The sequence below is a fragment of the Hemicordylus capensis genome, chromosome 12, assembly GCF_027244095.1.
Source record: "Hemicordylus capensis ecotype Gifberg chromosome 12, rHemCap1.1.pri, whole genome shotgun sequence".
Taxonomy (NCBI): domain Eukaryota; kingdom Metazoa; phylum Chordata; class Lepidosauria; order Squamata; family Cordylidae; genus Hemicordylus; species Hemicordylus capensis.
In genome coordinates, this window is record NC_069668.1 from 7,133,900 (window position 1) to 7,153,657 (window position 19,758).

Here is a 19,758-nt window from a genome sequence, read left to right on the forward strand (position 1 = left end):
TAGATCTCCATCAGAGAAATCAATGCAACCAGAAAATGCTTCGCTGCATTAGAGAAAGAGCTCAAAAAGAAGAGTGTGCACAAATCTATGGTGTACCCACATTTGGAATCCTGTATACAGTTAAGGTCTCCGTATCTCAAAACGGGCATTATAGAGCTAGAAAGGGAACAGAAGAACACAGCCAAAATATTCAGGGCACTGGGGTGCTTTCTTAATGAGCAGAGGCAGCTACAGCGTGGAGCCAGCGTGGTGTAGTGGTTAGAGTGCTGGACTAGGACGGGGGAGACCCGAGTTCAAATCCCCATTCAGCCATGAGACTCGCTGGGTGACTCTGGGCCAGTCACTTCTCTCTCAGCCTAACCTACTTCACAGGGTTGTTGTGAGAAGAAACTCAAGTATGTAGTACACCGCTCTGGGCTCCTTGGAGGAAGAGCGGGATATAAATGTAAAATAAAATAAAATAAAATTGTCTATATTGGGGACCTTTTAGTTTAGAACAGGGGTTCCCAACCTGTGGTACTCCAGGGGTGATGGGAATTGTAGTCCAACAACACCTGGAGTACCACAGAGTGAGAACCCCTGGTTTAGAAAAAGGTAACTCACAATTCACAACTCACAATTTTTAAGAAGCCATTTAACTATTAACATAAAACATAAAATAAAAACAGTTAAAGGATTTAACATAAAACTCATATTAAAAGCATTAAAGCCATTATTAAAAGCCAGGCTGAAAAGATGGGTCTTTAAGGCTCTCTTGAAGGCCTCCAGGGATGATAAGCCTCTTATACCCACGGAGACCATGTTCCATAACTTAGGGGCAGCTACTGAACAAGCCCAAGTGGCCACCAGGAGCTTTCCCAGACAGAAGGCTTTACTGCGAATTTGAAGTTGCCCCAAAAACAATGCAAAAAGTGATTTCTGTACTTTATGCAATATAAATCGGGTGACACAGGCTTGATATAAACCAGGCTACACTCTCATGCTCAGTGAAAAACCCAAATTGTGTGTGTGAAGTGCTCCCTGATAGCTTGCAGGGACTTTGGGGGCAAATCTGGCCGATATGTGAATGCACACCTCCGTTCCGCAAACTAAAAGCCGGGTGTGAGAAACGTCTGGGTGAACTGGTGGCACCCAAAGACGGACCTCTCCTGATGATCTTAATGAGCAGTGGGGACCTTGCAGAGCTGGTTGAAAACAGAACATAGGCCCCATGAGCTTTTGAGCCTACGCAGCAGGAAATGATGTTAGTAGTATAGGGGCATACCTGCTGTCAAAAACCATGTGCTTTTGTTTACAAACAAAAGCACGTGGCTGGAGGATGACGTCACGGGGGGCGGGGGCTTGCAGCTGTCAAAATGTGCTTACGTCACCGGAAATACATCATCGGAAGGGGCTGAGGAGACCCCCATGTGACTGGAAAGGGTCAGAAGTGGGGGACGCCCTTACCCCCGGAAGTCTGGCACCTACCCTACCACGCCTACCCCAGAATATGTCCAGACATGTCCGAAGGTGGGCATGTGACCCCTCTACGAACACGCCTAGCCACCCTGGACCAATAGGAACAAGTTTCAGGCTCCGGAGAGGCCCGAGTGAGCGGGTGTGATAATGGTCGGGCGGCCATTTTGTGCAACTTTATTGGTCGAAAAGGCCCAGAGGAGACCCCACGTGGTCGGGAAGGGCCAGAAGTAGGGGTACGCCCTCACCCCAGAAGTCTGGCACCCACCCTACCACCCCTACACCAGAATATGTCCAGACATGTCCGAAGGTGGACATGTGACCCCTCTACGAACACGCCTAGCCACCCTGGACCAATAGGAACAGGTTTCAGGCTCCGGAGAGGCCCGAGTGAGCGGGTGTGATAATGGTCGGGTGGCCATTTTGTGCAACTTTATTGGTCGAAAAGGCCCAGAGGAGACCCCATGTGGTCGGGAAGGGCCAGAAGTAGGGGAACGCCCTCACCCCGGAAGTCTGGCACCCACCCTACCACCCCTACCCCAGAATATGCCCAGACATGTCCGAAGGTGGACATGTGACCCCTCTACGAACACGCCTAGTCAGCCTGGACCAATAGGAATAGGTTTCAGGCTCCGAAAAGGTCCGAGTGCGCAGGCGTGATAATGGTCGGGCGGCCATTTTGTGCAACTTTATTGACCGTATCGGGGTCAAGTGAGCTCTCTACGAACACGCCTGGCCATTCTGATTCAGTAGGAATACCCCGTTTCTCTCTGAGCCACTTTGTTTTTGCAGACCCACGGTTTGAGCGATCATGGGTTCCCCAGAGAGATCCTTGGAGGATATTGTACAAGAAACAATTGTAAACCCTAGCCCGAGAAAGCGGTATATTAGTACAAGTTCTGATGATGAGAAATTCCCACCAGCTAAGCGTCCCGAAGAAGAAGACCAAGAACTTTATGAAATCTGGCAGGGAATCTTGGAAGATGCAGCGGCAGAATCTTTTGGAGCTCAGGTAAATAAACACTGTTGGTGTTACAGACTTGGGGAGTATGTGAAAGTTCCCAGGGCTGCAACATAAAAACTGTGTTCTTTAATGTTTTCCCAGGAGGGTGAGGACCGCGGCCTTGACACACTGCCTCTAGCAATATGGAACTATACAGAGCCCGGGAACATGCATATCAGGGTGCGTATGGAGAATTTAGGGGTGGGAATATCTCTTTTAAAAGAAAGATAGAAAGAAATAGTAATAACAGCATACCTTCCCCATCCTACAGAATCCTCCCGCTGTGAGAACGCATCAACCCAGCCATGTTACTATGCAGAATTTCCTAGGACTACAAGTGGATGATTCAGATTACATACCAGCAAGGAAAAGACGTTCTGCTATGAAAGGCCTTGTCAGAGCGGGGGTATATGGAATTTTAAAATACTGCCTGAAGAATTACATGTATGATTCATGCTACGGGTGTATGGTTCAAGCAGGGGGGCAAGACTCACATGAATGTGTTACTTGGACCGATAGAAATGTTTCCAGATTTATTAGAACATTGTCATCAAGGATGTGTGTGAAAGCAGTGCTCCACATAATTATTATAATTGCTTACAGCTTGAAAATGTTATTGCTATCTAGTGATACCGTGAATCAGACTCTAAACCTCATCAGCAGGGTTAAGGGTTCTGATGACCCGCAGGCTGTGTTAGAAGCTATCCCACAACAGAACGATTCCAGAATGCTCTCTTTTGTGAACTGTGTCCTCGAAAAAAGGGGATACAGACAGTTTCTTGTTCCAGAGATACCTGAATAAATTCCCTCGCAAAAGTCTAATGGAACTGTTGTACACGACTGCCCTCTAGTGGTGTGTGTTTTTTGCTTTTTGTTGTTGTTAATACATTCTTCCTAGAATACTGACTGTTTTTGTATGTCTATTAAAATACTATATTATTATGTATCAATTCATAAATAAATAAAATAACCCTGGCTCTAAACAAATGACTGCTTTATTTTTGCTGGGGATACCCTATTACAGATATATTTACAAGGAACTTCACCAGCCCTGAGGGTTCTGTAGTAGGTTGGGGTCCGACAAGAGGATGCGTTCATCAGACAATGGGTTCTGTAGTTGGTTGGGGGGATAATCCCATCAGCCATCATGAATCTTTTACCACTCCCCTAACCAGCATGCTGGTGGACATCCAATCAGAAAGGTCTTGCAAGACCATGTGGGCATAGAACTCACGTTGATAAAACTAGTTTGAAGCAGGAAGTCTTTCTCTTTCACCCAGAAGCACTCCCCAGAAGCAGGACCCTGCAGAGAAAGAAGTCTGAGGTATGGCTACCCACCATTTTATAACTTGTTTTTTCTAAAATATGCTGCTGGGCCTGGTTTTGAATCTGTTTGATATCTTTGGAATCTTTTGATATTTTAGTATGCTATTATTTTATATATGGAGAGCCTGTTTTCAGGGCCTTGTATGGTTTAAAAGTGCATGATTCTTTAGCAGTTTACCCCTTTTTCTCTCATTTTTTCTCTAAGCCATGCGGCCTGATTTTGAATCTGCCTGAATCCTTAGTAAATGCTTATTTTATATATGGAGAGCCTGTTTTCAGGGCCTTGTATGGTTTAAAAGTGCATGATTCTTTAGCAGTTTACCCCTTTTTCTCTCATTTTTTCTCTAAGCCATGCGGCCTGATTTTGAATCTGCCTGAATCCTTAGCAAATGCTTATTTTATATATGGAGAGCATGTTTTAGGGGCCAGGATTGGGTTAAAAGTGCATGTAACTTTAGTAATTTACCCCCTTTTCTCTCATTTTTTCCTCTTATGCCATGCGGTCTGATTTTGAATCTGCCTGAATCCTTAGTAAATGCTTATTTTATATATGGAGAGTCTGTTTTAGGGGCCAGGATTGGTTTAAAATGCATGATTCTTTAGCAGTTTACCCCTTTTTCTCTCATTTTTTCTCTAAGCCATGCGGCCTGATTTTGAATCTGCCTGAATCCTTAGTAAATGCTTATTTTATATATGGAGAGCCTGTTTTCAGGGCCTTGTATGGTTTAAAAGTGCATGATTCTTTAGCAGTTTACCCCTTTTTCTCTCATTTTTTCTCTAAGCCGTGCGGCCTGATTTTGAATCTGCATGCTTCCTTAGTAAATGCCTATTTTTATATCTGGAGAGCATGTTTTAGGGTCAGGAATGATTTGAATCTTACCCACAGGGCCTTTTTTTAAAAAAATGAGAACCCTGACCCTTGTTATTTTTAAAATTTTATTCTTAAAACCTATATTTACACAGGCAGTATTATATACAGCATTTTTGATGTACGCCTCAACATCTGTAGAAATCTAGTATTCCAAGGGCAGTTTCTGTTCTCTGCAAAACAGCTCTCCTGCAACAAATAAATAAAACAGGGTTATGCATGCACAACTCACAATCCTGTAAATGGTTTAAATTAAATAAACTCACCCAGCACACGTGTTCATGCCAGCCACTCCTCACAATGTAATCTGTAATAAAAAGGGCCATCTTGTCCATGATTTGCTGGCTCACCGCAGGACATAGACGCTTTGTAAGACTTTTTGTAAGCAAACCACCGAACAGAAAAATAGTTAAAAATCTGCCCTTATTGATTTTCCCATCTGCAAATTCTGCAGCCATCATGGATGTGAAATAGTTCTCAATATCTAGCAAGCTGTTAGGGTGAAGAGAGTCCATGTGGGGTCTCAGTTCGGCCTCCATTTTAAGCAGCAAGGGGCCTATCCCCACCGCTTCTGGTTTTCCACAGGCCTGCCGGATACAGCCCACAGCAAGAGAGTAAACATGCCGATATTCCATCTTGGTGCCCGTTTAGGTTCTGTTTGGGGAGGATATGTCTGAGCATGTCCCTGGTTGGGTATTTTTGTATATATTCAACAGCACTCACCAAAACAAAGAAAGAAAAACACCACCAAAGAAGATGAGCATAAGGGATGATGAAATGAGCAATCTTCTCGATATCCCTCAAGATATGGGTATGGCTATATTCTACTCTCCCCAACCCCCTTTTTAGATTGTTTTAAAATGTTATGAAGATATATACATGACTGATTTATATTTGATGTTCTACAGAAAATGTTGTTCAAGCCCCTTGGTCTGGGAGAGCCACTTTTTCGCTCTCAAAGGGTTCGGACCCATATCTCATCCCAAAGGATGAGGTTCTCACATCACAGGCTGTTAGAAACACAGTATCTGGTAAATTACATTTTAAAAATTTAAAATAAATTCTAGATGAGTACTGTTTTGAAGGGTTTTCTGAGTAAGACCAACTCTCTCTCTCTCTCTTTATTGTAGATGGCATAGGGCAGAGAAGTGATGATAACATAGGTAAGAACAGCCCCCCCCCCAAATCTCTCTGTAATATCTCATTCTAAAATTCAACAAATTGTGTATTATTTCTCTGTGTAAACAGCCCTGAGCCATTTTTATTATTTATTTATTTTGGAAGGCCGGGGGGGGGGATACAAATAGAATTATTAATAATTATGGTTAACACATGCCTATGTTGTTCACAGTGGACCTGACAAATACCCAGGACGGGTTGCGGAATCTGACTGAGAGTGCTCTAGAGGGTAAAATAGCTTTATTTTAAAAGCATCCCTGCAAATGTATACGCCGTGTGGAAACCTCAGACTAATTCTATCTAACATGCCCCCCCCTTTTTTCTCCCTACAGAAGAACCTGAACCAGCCCCCACACGTCTAAGCAGATTGAAGAGAAAAGCAAAGAGTAAGGGTAGGAGAAAGAAAGAATGAAATGTTTTAACTATTTTATTTATGTATAGCTTTTATTGATAAAACCGTATGATTCCCTTATCTGCAGATGTAGTATCCCATGAACAGCATCAACCCGGACACATGGCACCCAGGGACTCCGACGTGGAGGTGCAGCCAGCCTACAAAAAACCCAGAAAGGCTATCCTGGAACCTGGTAAGACATTTCCACACTGCATGACACAAACAGCTACATACTTCAGTAACACACATGTTTGTACCATGCGGGTAAGACATTTCTGCACCGCATGACACAAACACGCTCACACATCATGCACACACCTATGTGTCATGTTGGGGAGGACCCCCCCCCCTTGTCTGCGTGGATTCCTGAAGACGTTCCCTCTACTACCTGACGACAGCTGACCCGGAAGCCCTAGGAGCGGGCAAAACCACAAGACACCCAGAGACCCTTTCAGAAGTCTGGTAAGTCTACCCCCCCATGGCACAACACACACACACACACACACACACACGTTCAAACCTACTAGCTGTGGGTGATTTACTCCAGACATACATGGTGACCCCCTGCCCCCCTCTGATCTATCTGTTTCAGAACATGAACCGGGGGTCCATGATGTCCAAGAGTTGAACGCCCAAGATAACGAATTCTTGGCCAGCATGGCACGTGTTACAGAACACATAGAGACATTGATAAGGACTAGGGCTGTGGCTTTTGAACGCAAGGCCGAAGCTGAGCAACACCTTGAACAAGCAAAACGCATCATACGTAAACAAATGGCCGTGATTAGTGATACTTCACAACAGCTAGAATGTCTAAAGACACGTGCAAACCCTGTGTGTGATTTCGTAGACAGAAATAAAAAAGATCAACCATACCCTGTCTGCATACGGGTGGGGGGAGGGTCCACATCTAGCCACCAGCCAGGAGGGTATAGGAATGCTTCTGATTCTTCAGACGAATTTGAACCATCCGAGGAGTCACCTAGTGGCCCCGGTCCTCAGAATGCTTTTACTGAACAGTGTGAAACCCAGAATGGGTCCTCTCTAGGTGAGGCTTCTGATGTTGGCCCGAATGCCACCCCCAAAGAGCGGGCTACCCACAGCGGAGCTTCTCGAGGAGGCTTGGCGTTCGATGTTGGACCTGCAGCTGGTTCCCAACAGTTCTCTTCTGAAGAAGCAGCAGGCATTTCTGAAGAAACCCCACCTGTGGATCTTCAGTTTATACAGCATTATAATAGGAGCTATGCACGCTTTAATGGAACTGAAATGTATTACGAATTCAAGTTTGTGAATTTGGACAGAGTACACTCCTTTTGTGATGCGCTATCTGGGATGCATTCTGCTATTCAAAGGGTTTTGGATAATATAAACAACCATATAGAACCAGGGGACTTTGTACAGCTCAGATTGCGAGCGCCAGGGATTTCAAACCCCCTTTACTCAGCAAGGAGACAGGCAGGCCATCTGAACGCTGAGGCATTCCTAAGCGCTATATCTAACCTGCTTCAAAGTTATGCACAAATTTTAGCTGATGGTGTATTAACACTGGCTGTGATTGTCATCACACCCCCACGAGGAGCCGGTCGCAGGCATATAAAATCAATACCCTATAGCAGCATTATACAGAAAAAGAGGCTGCATCTGATAGATGTCCCCATGCCTAACACAGCCCTCTGTTTTGCAGCGAGTCTCATGGCTGTTCTAGATTTGAGAGCCACCGCTACACAGATAAAAAAGGGAGCAAAAAAGTTGTACCAGGATCTTGGGTGGAGTGAGCAAAAACAAGTGTCTTATGCAGACGTGGAAACCGTAGAGACACACATGAAGGTCAATATTGTTGTTGTGCAATGGGGAACTTCTGGATGGAGTATTTTAAAAACTCCTGAACAGAAGTACCTCAAAACCTGTTTTCTGTTACTTCATAAGGATCATTATTATGGGGTTAAGAACATCAAGGGGTTTTTTGGGACCAGAAATTTTTGTTATGTCTGCTACACGCCCTACAGACACACACACGACTGTTTGATGAGGTGCCACCGCTGTTTAGAGGCTGGCTGTGTAAAACACGTGGGGCGTGTAATCAGATGCCCCAAATGCAAGATGCAGTGTAGATCACATGAGTGTCTAGGAAAGCATATGAAGCTCGCCGCCGTGGGGCGGGTAGAATGCATCCCGCGTGATCTATGTGAAAAGTGCTTCCGCTATGTCGAGCTGGGTCATGAAACTGAACGCATCTGTAGGGGAAAGCAGTGCCGTGTCTGTTATGAGTACCTTTCCCCCGGGGTAGAACACGCGTGTTACATTCCACGTCTACAGTACCCCGAGATATCAGTAAAATATGTGTTTTATGACTGCGAATGCAGGCAGGAGGATGGGATCCACGTCCCAAACTATATTTATGCCAAGGCCTTTGAAGGGGAGACTGTGGAGCCTGTTAAAGCATATCAAGAGAAACAGAAAGATTGGGAGAAGTGGGGGCCCCAAGGGGATTATTGGGAATTTAAGGGAGATAAATGTCTGAATGAGTTTGTATTACGTTTTACATCAGATAATAAGTTTATGGGGTGCACTTTTCTGGCTCACAACTCGCGGAGCTACGATGGCATTTTGATACTGAGAGAGCTAATCAATGAAGGCCTCGATGTAGAGCTGCTCACACAGGGGGGAAAACTGCTGTGTATAACAGTTACAAAAAATGACATAAAATTTATAGATTCCCTATGCCACCTACCCATGGCTCTAGCAAAACTCCCCAAAGCTATGGGTTTTCAGGGCTGCAAGGGCTATTTCCCACATTTCTTTAATAAAAAAGAAAATGAGAGTTATGTTGGGAATATGCCAGACCCCCAGGACTACGGTGTGGATGCTATGAAGCCTGCAGATAGGGAAGAATTCATGAAGTGGTATGAGGAAAACAAATCAAAAACGTTTGATATGCAGAAGGAATTGGCCTATTACTGTCAGAAAGATGTAGACATCCTGATGCAGGCCTGTACAAAATATAGACATGAATTGGTTGAGATGACATGGGATGTCGTTGATAAACCTATGGGGAGGAAAAATGCCAGGGTGCTGGTGGGTATCGACCCCTTCCAATACCCTACGCTTGCTAGTGTGTGCTTAAGAATGTACCGCTACAAGTATCTGAAAGATGAAGAGATCGCCATACCGGCCCCAGATAACTACCATCATCAGTGCAAAAGATTCTCAACTATGTCCATTCAATGGTTGGAATACATAGCCCACAGGGAAAACATACATATTCAACACGCTTTGAAAGGGGGTGAGTTTAAGGTTGATATTCCTCAGGAGCTTCAGGAGGCGTTGGGGGGTGTTAAGGCATATTATTTAGATGGTTATTCTGTGAATGGGGGAAAGAAATGTGCTTTTGAATTTAATGGCTGCTTTTATCACGGGTGTGTAACCTGTTATTCAGCACACAAACAGCACCCCATGTTGTCGGAAACCTATGGTTTTCTCTACAATGCTAGTGAGAGGAAAGCAGATGTCTTAAAATGCATGGGGTTTGAAGTCCGTTGTATATGGGAGCATGAGTGGCGTGACATGGTCAAGGGGGATCAGAAGGTGGTAGATTTTCTGAAGCAGCAGGGATTTCCAGAACCTCTGGAACCTAGAGATGCGTTGTTTGGGGGCAGGACAGGCTGTGTGAGTCTGTATTATGAGGCGAAGGAGGGAGAACAGATTCACTACTCAGATTTTACCTCTCTCTATCCTTTTATCATGCGAAATCGCCAGTTTCCCATAGGACACCCTAAAGTAATTTATGACGATTTTAGACCACTCTCTGAATATTTTGGAATTGCCAAGGTGAAGGTATACCCACCACGCCGTCTCTTTTTCCCTGTCCTCCCTGTCAAAGTGAACGGGAAGCTCATGTTTCTGCTGTGCAGTCTCTGTGCAGACTCACAGCAGCTGGAGCAATGCAGGCACAATGATGAGGAAAGGGCTTTAGTGGGTACATGGTGCACTGTAGAATTGAATGTTGCTGTGGCTAAAGGTTACAGGGTGGCACAGATCTATGAGGTTTGGCATTTTGAAAGGAGTTCTGGCAGCCTCTTTTCAGAGTACGTCAAAACATTTCTCAGGCAGAAGCAAGAGGCTTCGGGCTACCCAGCAGAGTATGTCAGCAGGGAGGATAGGGAGAAATACATTGCTGAGTATTATAAGAAAGAAGGTGTGTGTTTACGCCCGGAGATGATTGAATCAAATCCTGCTAAATGCCAGATAGCCAAGCTTTTCTTAAATTCCTTGTGGGGGAAATTTGCTCAGAGATCAAACCTTCCTAGGACATCCATAGTAAAAAGCCCTAACGAGCTTTTCCAATACCTCTTTTCAGATAGCTATGAGGTCTCTATGTGTGAATTCCTTGATGATGATACATGTTGTGTGTCTTGGAAAGATGCAAAAGAACATATAGTTCCACCAGGTCACACAAATGTTTTTCTGGCGTGCTTTACAACCGCCTATGCACGCCTGCATTTGTACTCTATCATGGAGAAGCTGGGGGAACGGTGCCTGTACCATGACACAGATTCTGTGATCTATGTGTCTCGTGAGGGGGAGTACAACCCACCCCTTGGAAACTTTTTAGGGGAGCTGACAAACGAACTACCGGCAGACCAGTACATAACAGAGTTTGTGAGCACAGGTCCTAAATCTTACGGCTACAAGCTGTCAGGGGGGGAATCGTGTATTAAGGTCAAGGGAATTACTCTGAACTTTTCTAATTGTCAAAAAATTAATTTTGACAGTCTGAAAAATCTGGTTTTTGCCTACGTTTCGGACCAGAACCCGCCACGTGAGATTGTGGTAGAGCAGAATGGCATTGTTAGAAATAAGAGGAGATGGGAGCTAGAAACACGTCTTTTGAGGAAGACACAGAGAGTGGTGTTTGATAAGCGCGTCATCGTTGAGGGTTTTAAGACTAACCCCTACGGGTTTTAAAATGGATGTTCGATGGCAACACCCCTTCTCCGCTATCCTTGCGGGACCAAGCAATAGCGGAAAAACGTTTTTCCTTAAAAAAATGCTGGACAATGCACACAGTGTGCTATCTGTGATGCCTGAAAAAATCGTATGGTGTTACTCTTGTTGGCAACCTTTGTACAAACAAATGCTCTGTAAATACCCTATGATAAAATTTGTAGAAGGTATGCCTGAGAAAATTGATGATGATGGCTTGTTACCCCCAAATAAAATCTGTTTTCTTGTTCTGGATGACCTGATGAGTGCTTCATCTGACAGCCAGCAAATTGAACGCGCTTTCACTGAGTTTGTTCACCACAGGAATCTGAGCGTTTTTCTCATCACACAGAATGTTTTCTACAAAGGGAAAGCGGCCCGCACCATAAGCCTTAATGCCAAGTATATGGTGCTCTTTAAAAACCCAAGGGATAAATTACAGATCATTAATTTGGCGCGTCAGATTTTCCCCGGGGATGTCAAGTATTTCACTGAGGCCTACCACGATGCCACACGGGAGCCTTATGGTTATCTAGTTGTGGATTTAAACCCTAGAACTCCTGAGGATTATAGGGTCAGAACGGGTCTTTTCCCTCCCGAATGGCCTGTCGTATACATCAAGAAAAAATCAAAGGGGGGATACAAAAGGGGGTCACACTGATGCTTTCACAGGTATTCCTGTTACCCCACTACTCTGAGAGCCATGTCTACCCGTGTGAAGAGAAACATACCCCTCTTAAAACTCCTTATTCATGCCTCAGCACGGCAGAGGAAAGCCATACTATGTGCAGCTTCTGATGATTTAATATCAGCCATATCCGAGATTGCCCTAAACACCTTAAAAGGAAATATTCCATTGTCTCCGCACCAGTTGCGTGTGCTAAGAAAAAAGCGTGGATTAATTAAAAAACTGAGTAACAAGCGCGTATCTCTGAGAAAGAAGAAGCTTTTGCTCAAGCAGTCTGGAGGGTTTCTAGCGCCGCTGTTAGGTATTGCAATTCCTCTGATAACAAGCCTTTTAACCAAACAATAATGGAGTATGCGGAAAAGATGTACATGGTCCCCAAACATCAGTTAGATCTGCTAAAAGGGAACCGTCCTAAGGAGGAAAACATCAGAGCTGCTACAATCTACACTTTAGACACTGAAATGCAAGGTGTTCTTCAGAGGTCTGACTTAACAGAATATGAAAAGGCTAAACTTTATGAGGGCCTACTTCAAAAATATTTAACACATGTGAGAATGGGTGATACCGAAAAGGGAAGACTAAACCTGTTTCTACCACAGCCTGAGATGCCAGCTGTTGAAGCTACACACAGCTCTGATCCCTCCTTTCAGGAAATCTTGGACACTCTCCCTGTGCGTTCTAGGAACTCGGCAAAGATTTTGTTAAACAAGCTGAGGCAGAATGCTGCAGTTACAGCGTGGGATGAGCAGGGGCGTTTTGTCTATAAGGGGACGGCTGTTGACGGTTCCAACATGGTGGATCTGATCAAGGCATTCACTCAAGTTCATACCCTGCGTTCCAAACGCTTCCCTAAAGGCTGGGATCTGTTCATGAACGGTTTGGCAGAGTTAAATGTGCCTACCTCTGTGGCAGGAAACCAGACCAGTAGGGAGTTTTTGGAACATATGAAGAATCCTACCCCTGCAGCTAGCCCTCTAACCTTAACACCTACACCCAGGACTTCTAAAATACCCGTGAGAACTCACTGGCTCCAATTGTAACCTGCTACATATATATTAAAACATGTAAAAGTGTCAAATAAATTTTTTCTCTGAAATATATTTTACAGGGTGGTAGTTGCTGCTTTGCGGGTAAGAATGATACAAGCACACACACGTATACTTTTTAAAGACTCAAGGCTTACTTTATTGTTCTGTGAAAATCAGTACAAGATCCACAACCTTGCGTGCTTTGAAAACAATTTGCAACATGCCTAGGCATGCATTTCTTTTTCTTAACATACAGTTCGACCATCTGGTCATTTCTTTCTAAATCCCCAGAATACAATTTTTGAATCTGCTTAAATGTTAATCCCCTACCCCTCTGCAGTAGAAAGAACAAACAGTGGTAGCCACTGGTCACAGAGTCGTGAGCTTGGAGCTGTCGGGGTTGAAAGACTGTCTTAGAGGCATTTTTTCTTAAAAAATTCATTATCGCTTTGGGAAAACGTGGGTGATTTGGGGGGTGTCCATAAGAATCAAAAAACTCTGCCTGGTTGTCCTCTGGCAGGTAGATGGCTAACCAATGTTCTCCCGGTAGGGTATGGTCGTGTGTGTTCACTACTAATCCCACAGGTCTTTGTAGCAGTCTCTTTCTAGGCAACCAGTCACTAGGGAAAACTCCAAAGAATGTCTTTCGGGTGCAGGGGCTGGCATACAGTACGCGTGTTAATTGTATGCTATCCATATTACATATAGTCGAACAGTACATCCCGTCTGTGGTTTATCTCGATGAGATTGTCAAATACCGCATACACAATCATGTTAATGGTCAGTTGAAGTGGTCTGGCAAAACGTATCTCGGCCCTCAGATTCCCTGTCTTAATCAGGGAATAGTGGCTCCCGCATTCTTGGTCAGGCGTTAGATCAAAAGCAAACAGTGTGTAGCCTTTCCCATATTCTTCCCTATTAATGAGCAGGGGTCTGTCTTCTAGATGCTTGCCTGTGACCTGTAGCAACCCCACATACTCACAGATATAGTTACGCGCTGCAAAATCTGGCTGGTAAGGCTTCATAGGGACAGGAGTACTATCCATATAGAGGCAGGCAAAGTTAATGTCATAATGCTTGAAATTAAAGGGATTTTTGGTATATGAACCACTAAATGCATCGTTATCCACAAAACCAATGATGACAGTTTTTGGCAACTGCCCTAAATACAAATTTTCCTGATTGCAGACACGGCTTCCAGCGGGGATACTGAACACTTTCATACTCACACGGTCCACAGGGTATTTTGCATTGGCTGTGAGCAACGCCTCCGCATGTGCTAACCGCACAGAAGGGTTCAGGGAAATTTCTTGATAAAGAGGGATGCTGATAGTATTTGCAGCTTGTAGCGGGGGTTAGCTCCACCTGCCATCAGACAGAACGTGTCCTTGTTGCGCGTTAGTTTAATTTTCACATCTACACCGTTTAAAAGCAGTTTTTCTTGAAACATAATATCTGTGTGTAGATGCCCCATTAGGTCCACCTTCCGACTTTCAGATGTGAACGCTGCTCTGTCTAAAAATCCTAAATTCTGCCCATCTAAAGTTGTTATCTCGTGAAAGCCCGGGGCATCCTTATAAAATAACCCTGCTGAAAACTGTGTAGATAGAGTGGCCTCACTGTAATTCATCATCGCTTCAATGAAAGCCCTGTAGGGGTAGGTGCTACTGCTCTGACTGACAAGACGGTCTCCCAGGGTCACATCCACCTGGCTAAACATGGCTGCTAGCGGGTAGTTCACAAACCCCACAGCAGAGTCCTGTGCCAAGTTGGTCCCATCCTCCTTGACAATTTTACAACACACATATAAAAGCGTGTTATTCAAATCCAGGTAAAAATCTCCAGACCCCGCAATGAAAAAGTCCAGAGGGGCTGTGTCTGTCAGGGCTGTAAGCGGTGGAACCTCGACATATACGCTTCTCTCGATACTTGTTTGTGTTGGTGCGATTTGGAAAAGGTCCAGTTCCGATTTCATGCATTCTTCGGAGTTGCAATGTATAAAAGCCATTATGACTTAAAAGATGTCACCGGGAGCACGTTTCCTCTTCCCCTTGGGATGCCTTCGATGCTTCTGAGGCTTTTTCAGGTTCACCCCTTTTCTTTTAAGAGGTTGGGGAGGTCCTAATAGCTGCACACGTGCTGCTTTTCGTTTTCTTTTGATATACATCAGCCCTGACCCCCCTTGTGAGGAAGAAGCTTGATCCATCCTGTTCAGAACTGCTTGGGAGGCATGGCCCACTACATCTTTGGCAATACCTCGCGCTGCTGTTTTGATGTGTGGCCTAATGATTTCCAGCCCCCGCCTCAAAAGAGGTACAGCTTTCCTGAAAAGGATCCTAAATATACCCCCAATTCCAGCCCCATACATGACAGGGGCCCCCATGAAGCCAGGAAGAGCGCTTCCGGCTTGGGCCCTGTAATAGTTCTTGTAAAGGGCAGGGTCGCCATAGGTTTTCAGAATTGGCATTTTTATTTCCCCTTAAAGTTGTAGGCCTCTTCTGGGGCGAAAGTGTAGCTTCACAATAACCTTGCCAAAATGGAATGGCACACATTTGTCCTGATCCGTCTTTATCTGGACCGTGATCGTATCAATATGGTGCTTGCTGACAGAGATGTAGTGTGGCTTATCATAAACAATGTTAACACATTCACCGTTCAGGCCCTTCACGGGGATACTTCGCAAAAGGGGTACATGGTGGTCTCCCACGATCTGATACTCTACAATGTCTGTATAAACAAACAGAGTGTTGAACCCCCCTGTTATATCTGCAGGAAAAGGGAAACCTTTGCCTGCTGTATCATGAACAAACAGAGTTTTGACCCCACTGGCTATGCTTGATGGGTAAGACAGCTCTTTTGGGTGTGTGTCAGGGAGGAGTCCTAATATGTGTGCTAATTCTGCCCCGGCAGAAAAGGTGTATGCATTGTTAGGACTCATAATCTGTATATATCTAGTAACAGAATCATAAAGCAGGGTAGTCCCCTCTAGAGCCTTCTGGGTGCTGGTGATTTCATTCATATCGTGCAGCAAATCGTTTATGGTGGAGTAATACCCCTTTCGTAAGTAGAAGGTCCATTTCTTTAACCCCTTGCTATATTGAAATGGGGTGTCTGTCGTGATGGTGTCCCATGTGCACGGGTACTGTATCTCTGAGAGCCCCACCTCCCACTCCCCAGGAAGATCCAGTGGCCTGGCTAGTTGGATGGTGAAATCTGAGCTAGCATTCTGTGGAAAGGCCTTCTTGCTGGCGTTACTAGGGAGTGTGATGTAAAAACCCCTATCACCCATTGCAGAGGTCTGAAGCAGGTACCCAGCTATTGAACTTGTCAGGCCACTCCACCCACTTCACTAAATGTCGTTTTACTTTTCCACGGCCTTTTGTAGCTAGAATTTTTTCAATCCTGTACAATTTGCCCTCTCCTGCTTTAACTTTCTGTAATTCTTCATGATAGAAGCTCCCAATAACTGGCTCACCCATGTAGTCTTTTACCAGATAGACCGGGCGTTCAGCTTTTCTGATGACTCGGTCCACTATAAACAATTCTGTGGTGTAGTTCTGTTCATAACCTTTCTCAAAAACCCCTTTAATTTTTGAAATCCTGACGTGATCTCCTTTTCTTAACACTGGAGACTTTGCTTTTTTATGGCTACAGCTTCCATAGACTCTTCTCCAAACAGACAGGTCGTTGCTGGTTGTGACATCTACAGGCCTGCATTGTATGGTTCTGTGAAAGCTGTGGTTATAGCTCTTTAGGAGTTGAGGCAGGACATCAATATACCTGAATGTGTTATGAGTAGTAAAATACCTCCACATACGTGTTTTCAAGGTTCGGTTCAGTCTCTCCACAAGAGCAGCTTTGACATCGTTGTTGGTGACAAAGTGGTGAATACCTTGCTCCTTTAACAGGGTCCCTACAGGTTTATTTAAAAATTCCCTCCCTCTATCTGTCTGGAGCTTGCCAGGCTCTCGGCTTTCTTTGAAAATAGCTTTAAAAGCACCGGCCACTTCCCTCCCTGTTTTATCTTTTAGAGGTACAGCCCAAGCATATCTAGATAGAATGTCCACAACCGTCAAAATGTACTTGTACCCATTGTTGTATTTACAATATTGCTGCATGTCCACTAAATCGGCCTGCCATTGTGCATCCACCCCTGAAACAACAGTCTTGTTTCTTTTAAAATGAATCCTTGCAGGCCTGTGCAGAGTGTAAGCATCCTGCTCTGAAAGCCATGCCTCAACATGTCTTTTACGCAGATCTCTACTCTGCTGTCTGGCCTCTTGAAATAGTGGGTTTACACCTCCAAAACTCCCCACTCTCCCAGGGTTGTAATATATTTTCTTTAAAACTTCTTCGGCCCCTGCCATGGTTCTGTTTAACACAAGTATGGACACACATATTTAAAACAAATTTCTTTTATTGGTCCCCATCAGTACACGCACAGGAAATGCAGGACACATTGACATCCCTGAGTTGCATGTTCTCAACACCCCGTACCTGCACAAAAGAGGGAAATATTTTAATACTAACAGGTTAAAAAAACACAAGTAAACAAAACAAGACTGCTTAAATCGCCTCCAACTCACCAGCTTGCCAGTTTCCACATTGGGGTCTGGTTCTTCAGGCTTTGTAACCACAAGGCCATCCAAGGTTTCCTCCTCCTCACCACTTTCAGATGATGAAGTAAAGCACACAGCCCTACAGTAATTGGCCCATGGGTCGGTGGGGTCTGGGGTCAGGCAGTCACAAGATGACCAGTCTTCGCTCGATCTGCAGCACTTACGCTCGCGATAGACGACCCTTGACCAGGATGACAAGTAAGATTCGCACCCACACTCATCTGAATAAGTATACTCTCCACATGAGCTATCACAACACCTCTCGTCGCACCAATCAAATTGGGGTCTGCTCTTCACCCATTTTCTCTTCTTCCTAAGCCGCTTTTGTTTCACAGGCTCTTCTGTTTCAGAATCTGAGGAACACACGTTTCCCACTTTGGAGATGGTAGTTGGAGGCTCTTCATCTTCAGTTTCCATGGTGGTTAGAAGGCTGGTGTCACAGCGCCCGCAATCACATTCTAGTCTACCACCCTCATCCGAGGGCCCTGCTGCAAAGTTAGTTTCTGGAACCTCCCCAGCAATAAGATCAGCCCTCTGAGGGGTTTTCATACCCATAGAAGGGAAGGACAGACTCCGCACTTGCATAGGCTTAATCTTTGTGGGTGCCTGTGGCGATGATAGGTCTGTGGCACGCGGTGGAGTCCTAGCGTCAGCCATCGTCTCTGTACAGCTGTAAAATGGCTTCCCTCTAAACGCACCACCCCTAACCCTGTTCGTAGAGGGGTCACTTGACCCGGTTTCACCCAATAAAGTTACACAAAATGGCCGTCCAACCATTATCACGCCTGCGCACTCGGTCCTTTCCAGACCCTGAAACCTGTTCCTATTGGTCCAGGGTGGCTAGGCGTGTTCGTAGAGGGGTCACATGTCCGCCTTCGGACATGTCTGGACATATTCTGGGTTAGGGGTGGCAGGGTGGGTGCCAGACTTCCGGGGTGAGGGCGTACCCCTACTTCTGACCCTTCCCGACCACGTGGGGTCTCCTCTGGGCCTTTTCGACCAATAAAGTTGCACAAAATGGCCTCCCAGCTATTATCACACCCGCTCACTCGGGCCTCTCCGGAGCCTGAAACCTGTTCCTATTGGTCCAGGGTGGCTAGGCGTGTTCGTAGAGGGGTCACATGCCCACCTTCGGACATGTCTGGACATATTCTGGGGTAGGCGTGGTAGGGTAGGTGCCAGACTTCCGGGGGTAAGGGCGTCCCCCACTTCTGACCCTTTCCGGTCATGTGGGGGTCTCCTCAGCCCCTTCCGATGACGTATTTCCGGTGACGTAAGCACATTTTGACAGCTGCAAGCCCCCGTCCCCCGTAACGTCACTGTGACGTCATCCTCCAGCCACGTGCTTTTGTTTGTAAACGAAAGCACATGGTTTTTGACAGCAGGTATGCCCCTATACTACTGATGTTCTTTTCTTCCATGTGTTACTTTGATGGCATTACATCATTGGTGAATATACTCTTGGTCTGCAGGGATGCCTGAAAATGTAGTTTTTCCAGGATGGAAAACTACAATTCTCTGCATTCCTGGCATCAGCATTCTAAGTGCCAAGGAGGCAAAAGGAAGTTAATTTGGAATATTGGCATGCTTTCTGAGTGTGCCAAATGTGTATTGTGACCCAGGTAATTACAAACCTGCAGTATCTAGTCTGCAGCCCAAGAGTCCAAACATCTACTAAGATGCTAGAAAGGAACCCTTTTGAGGCCTCCAGACAGATACAAAGCAATCATTTTGACATGAGTGTAGAGTCGAAAGAACAGGAAACGCTGATTTGGACTGTATATTGCGATGCAGAACAGGAAACCTCTTTTTAAAAATTTTGGCTGACATGCCCTGTCTCCTCCCACCTCCGTTTAATTGCATAATTTAATTAACTTCTCAAGTTCTTTATAACTTGCTTGGTCTCTTTTTAAAAACCTATTGGGCTTCTGAAGAAAGAGTGCATTTCAAAGCTTTCCTGTAAGAAGATAATGAAATTAAATATATGGCTGGCTCCTTTCTCTTCGCCCATTCTGTGTTCATTGGATGGAGCAATAGAGTGGACAGATTTATAAATTAAAACATGTTCAGTGGGAAAAGAATCCTTTCAGCTAAATGTTGTTTCCCCCTCCAAGTATGTCTTGAACTGGCAAAAACCAGAGGATCCACATGCAAGGTTTGTAGCAGTAGCTGTTGCTTTTTGTTTTCTTGAAGAAGTTAAGTTTCTAGTTCTCAT

General features: G+C 45.0%; 2 protein-coding genes across 2 annotated transcripts; both read left to right on the forward strand.

The window, feature by feature from the left end:
* Positions 1–1,456: 1,456 nt before the first annotated feature.
* On the forward strand, positions 1,457–3,499 carry LOC128336067 (uncharacterized). Its single transcript, XM_053275212.1, has 3 exons — positions 1,457–2,467; positions 2,561–2,638; positions 2,730–3,499. Exons 1-3 carry the CDS (start codon positions 2,267–2,269, stop codon positions 3,258–3,260), a joined length of 810 nt encoding a protein of 269 aa, XP_053131187.1. The 5' UTR covers positions 1,457–2,266; the 3' UTR covers positions 3,261–3,499.
* Positions 3,500–3,725: 226 nt separating this feature from the next.
* LOC128336065 (uncharacterized) lies at positions 3,726–11,463 on the forward strand. Its single transcript, XM_053275203.1, has 8 exons — positions 3,726–3,782; positions 5,369–5,463; positions 5,561–5,683; positions 5,783–5,815; positions 6,004–6,060; positions 6,164–6,223; positions 6,311–6,418; positions 6,818–11,463. Exons 2-8 carry the CDS (start codon positions 5,409–5,411, stop codon positions 11,188–11,190), a joined length of 4,809 nt encoding a protein of 1,602 aa, XP_053131178.1. The 5' UTR covers positions 3,726–3,782; positions 5,369–5,408; the 3' UTR covers positions 11,191–11,463.
* The last annotated feature ends 8,295 nt before the right edge of the window (positions 11,464–19,758 follow it).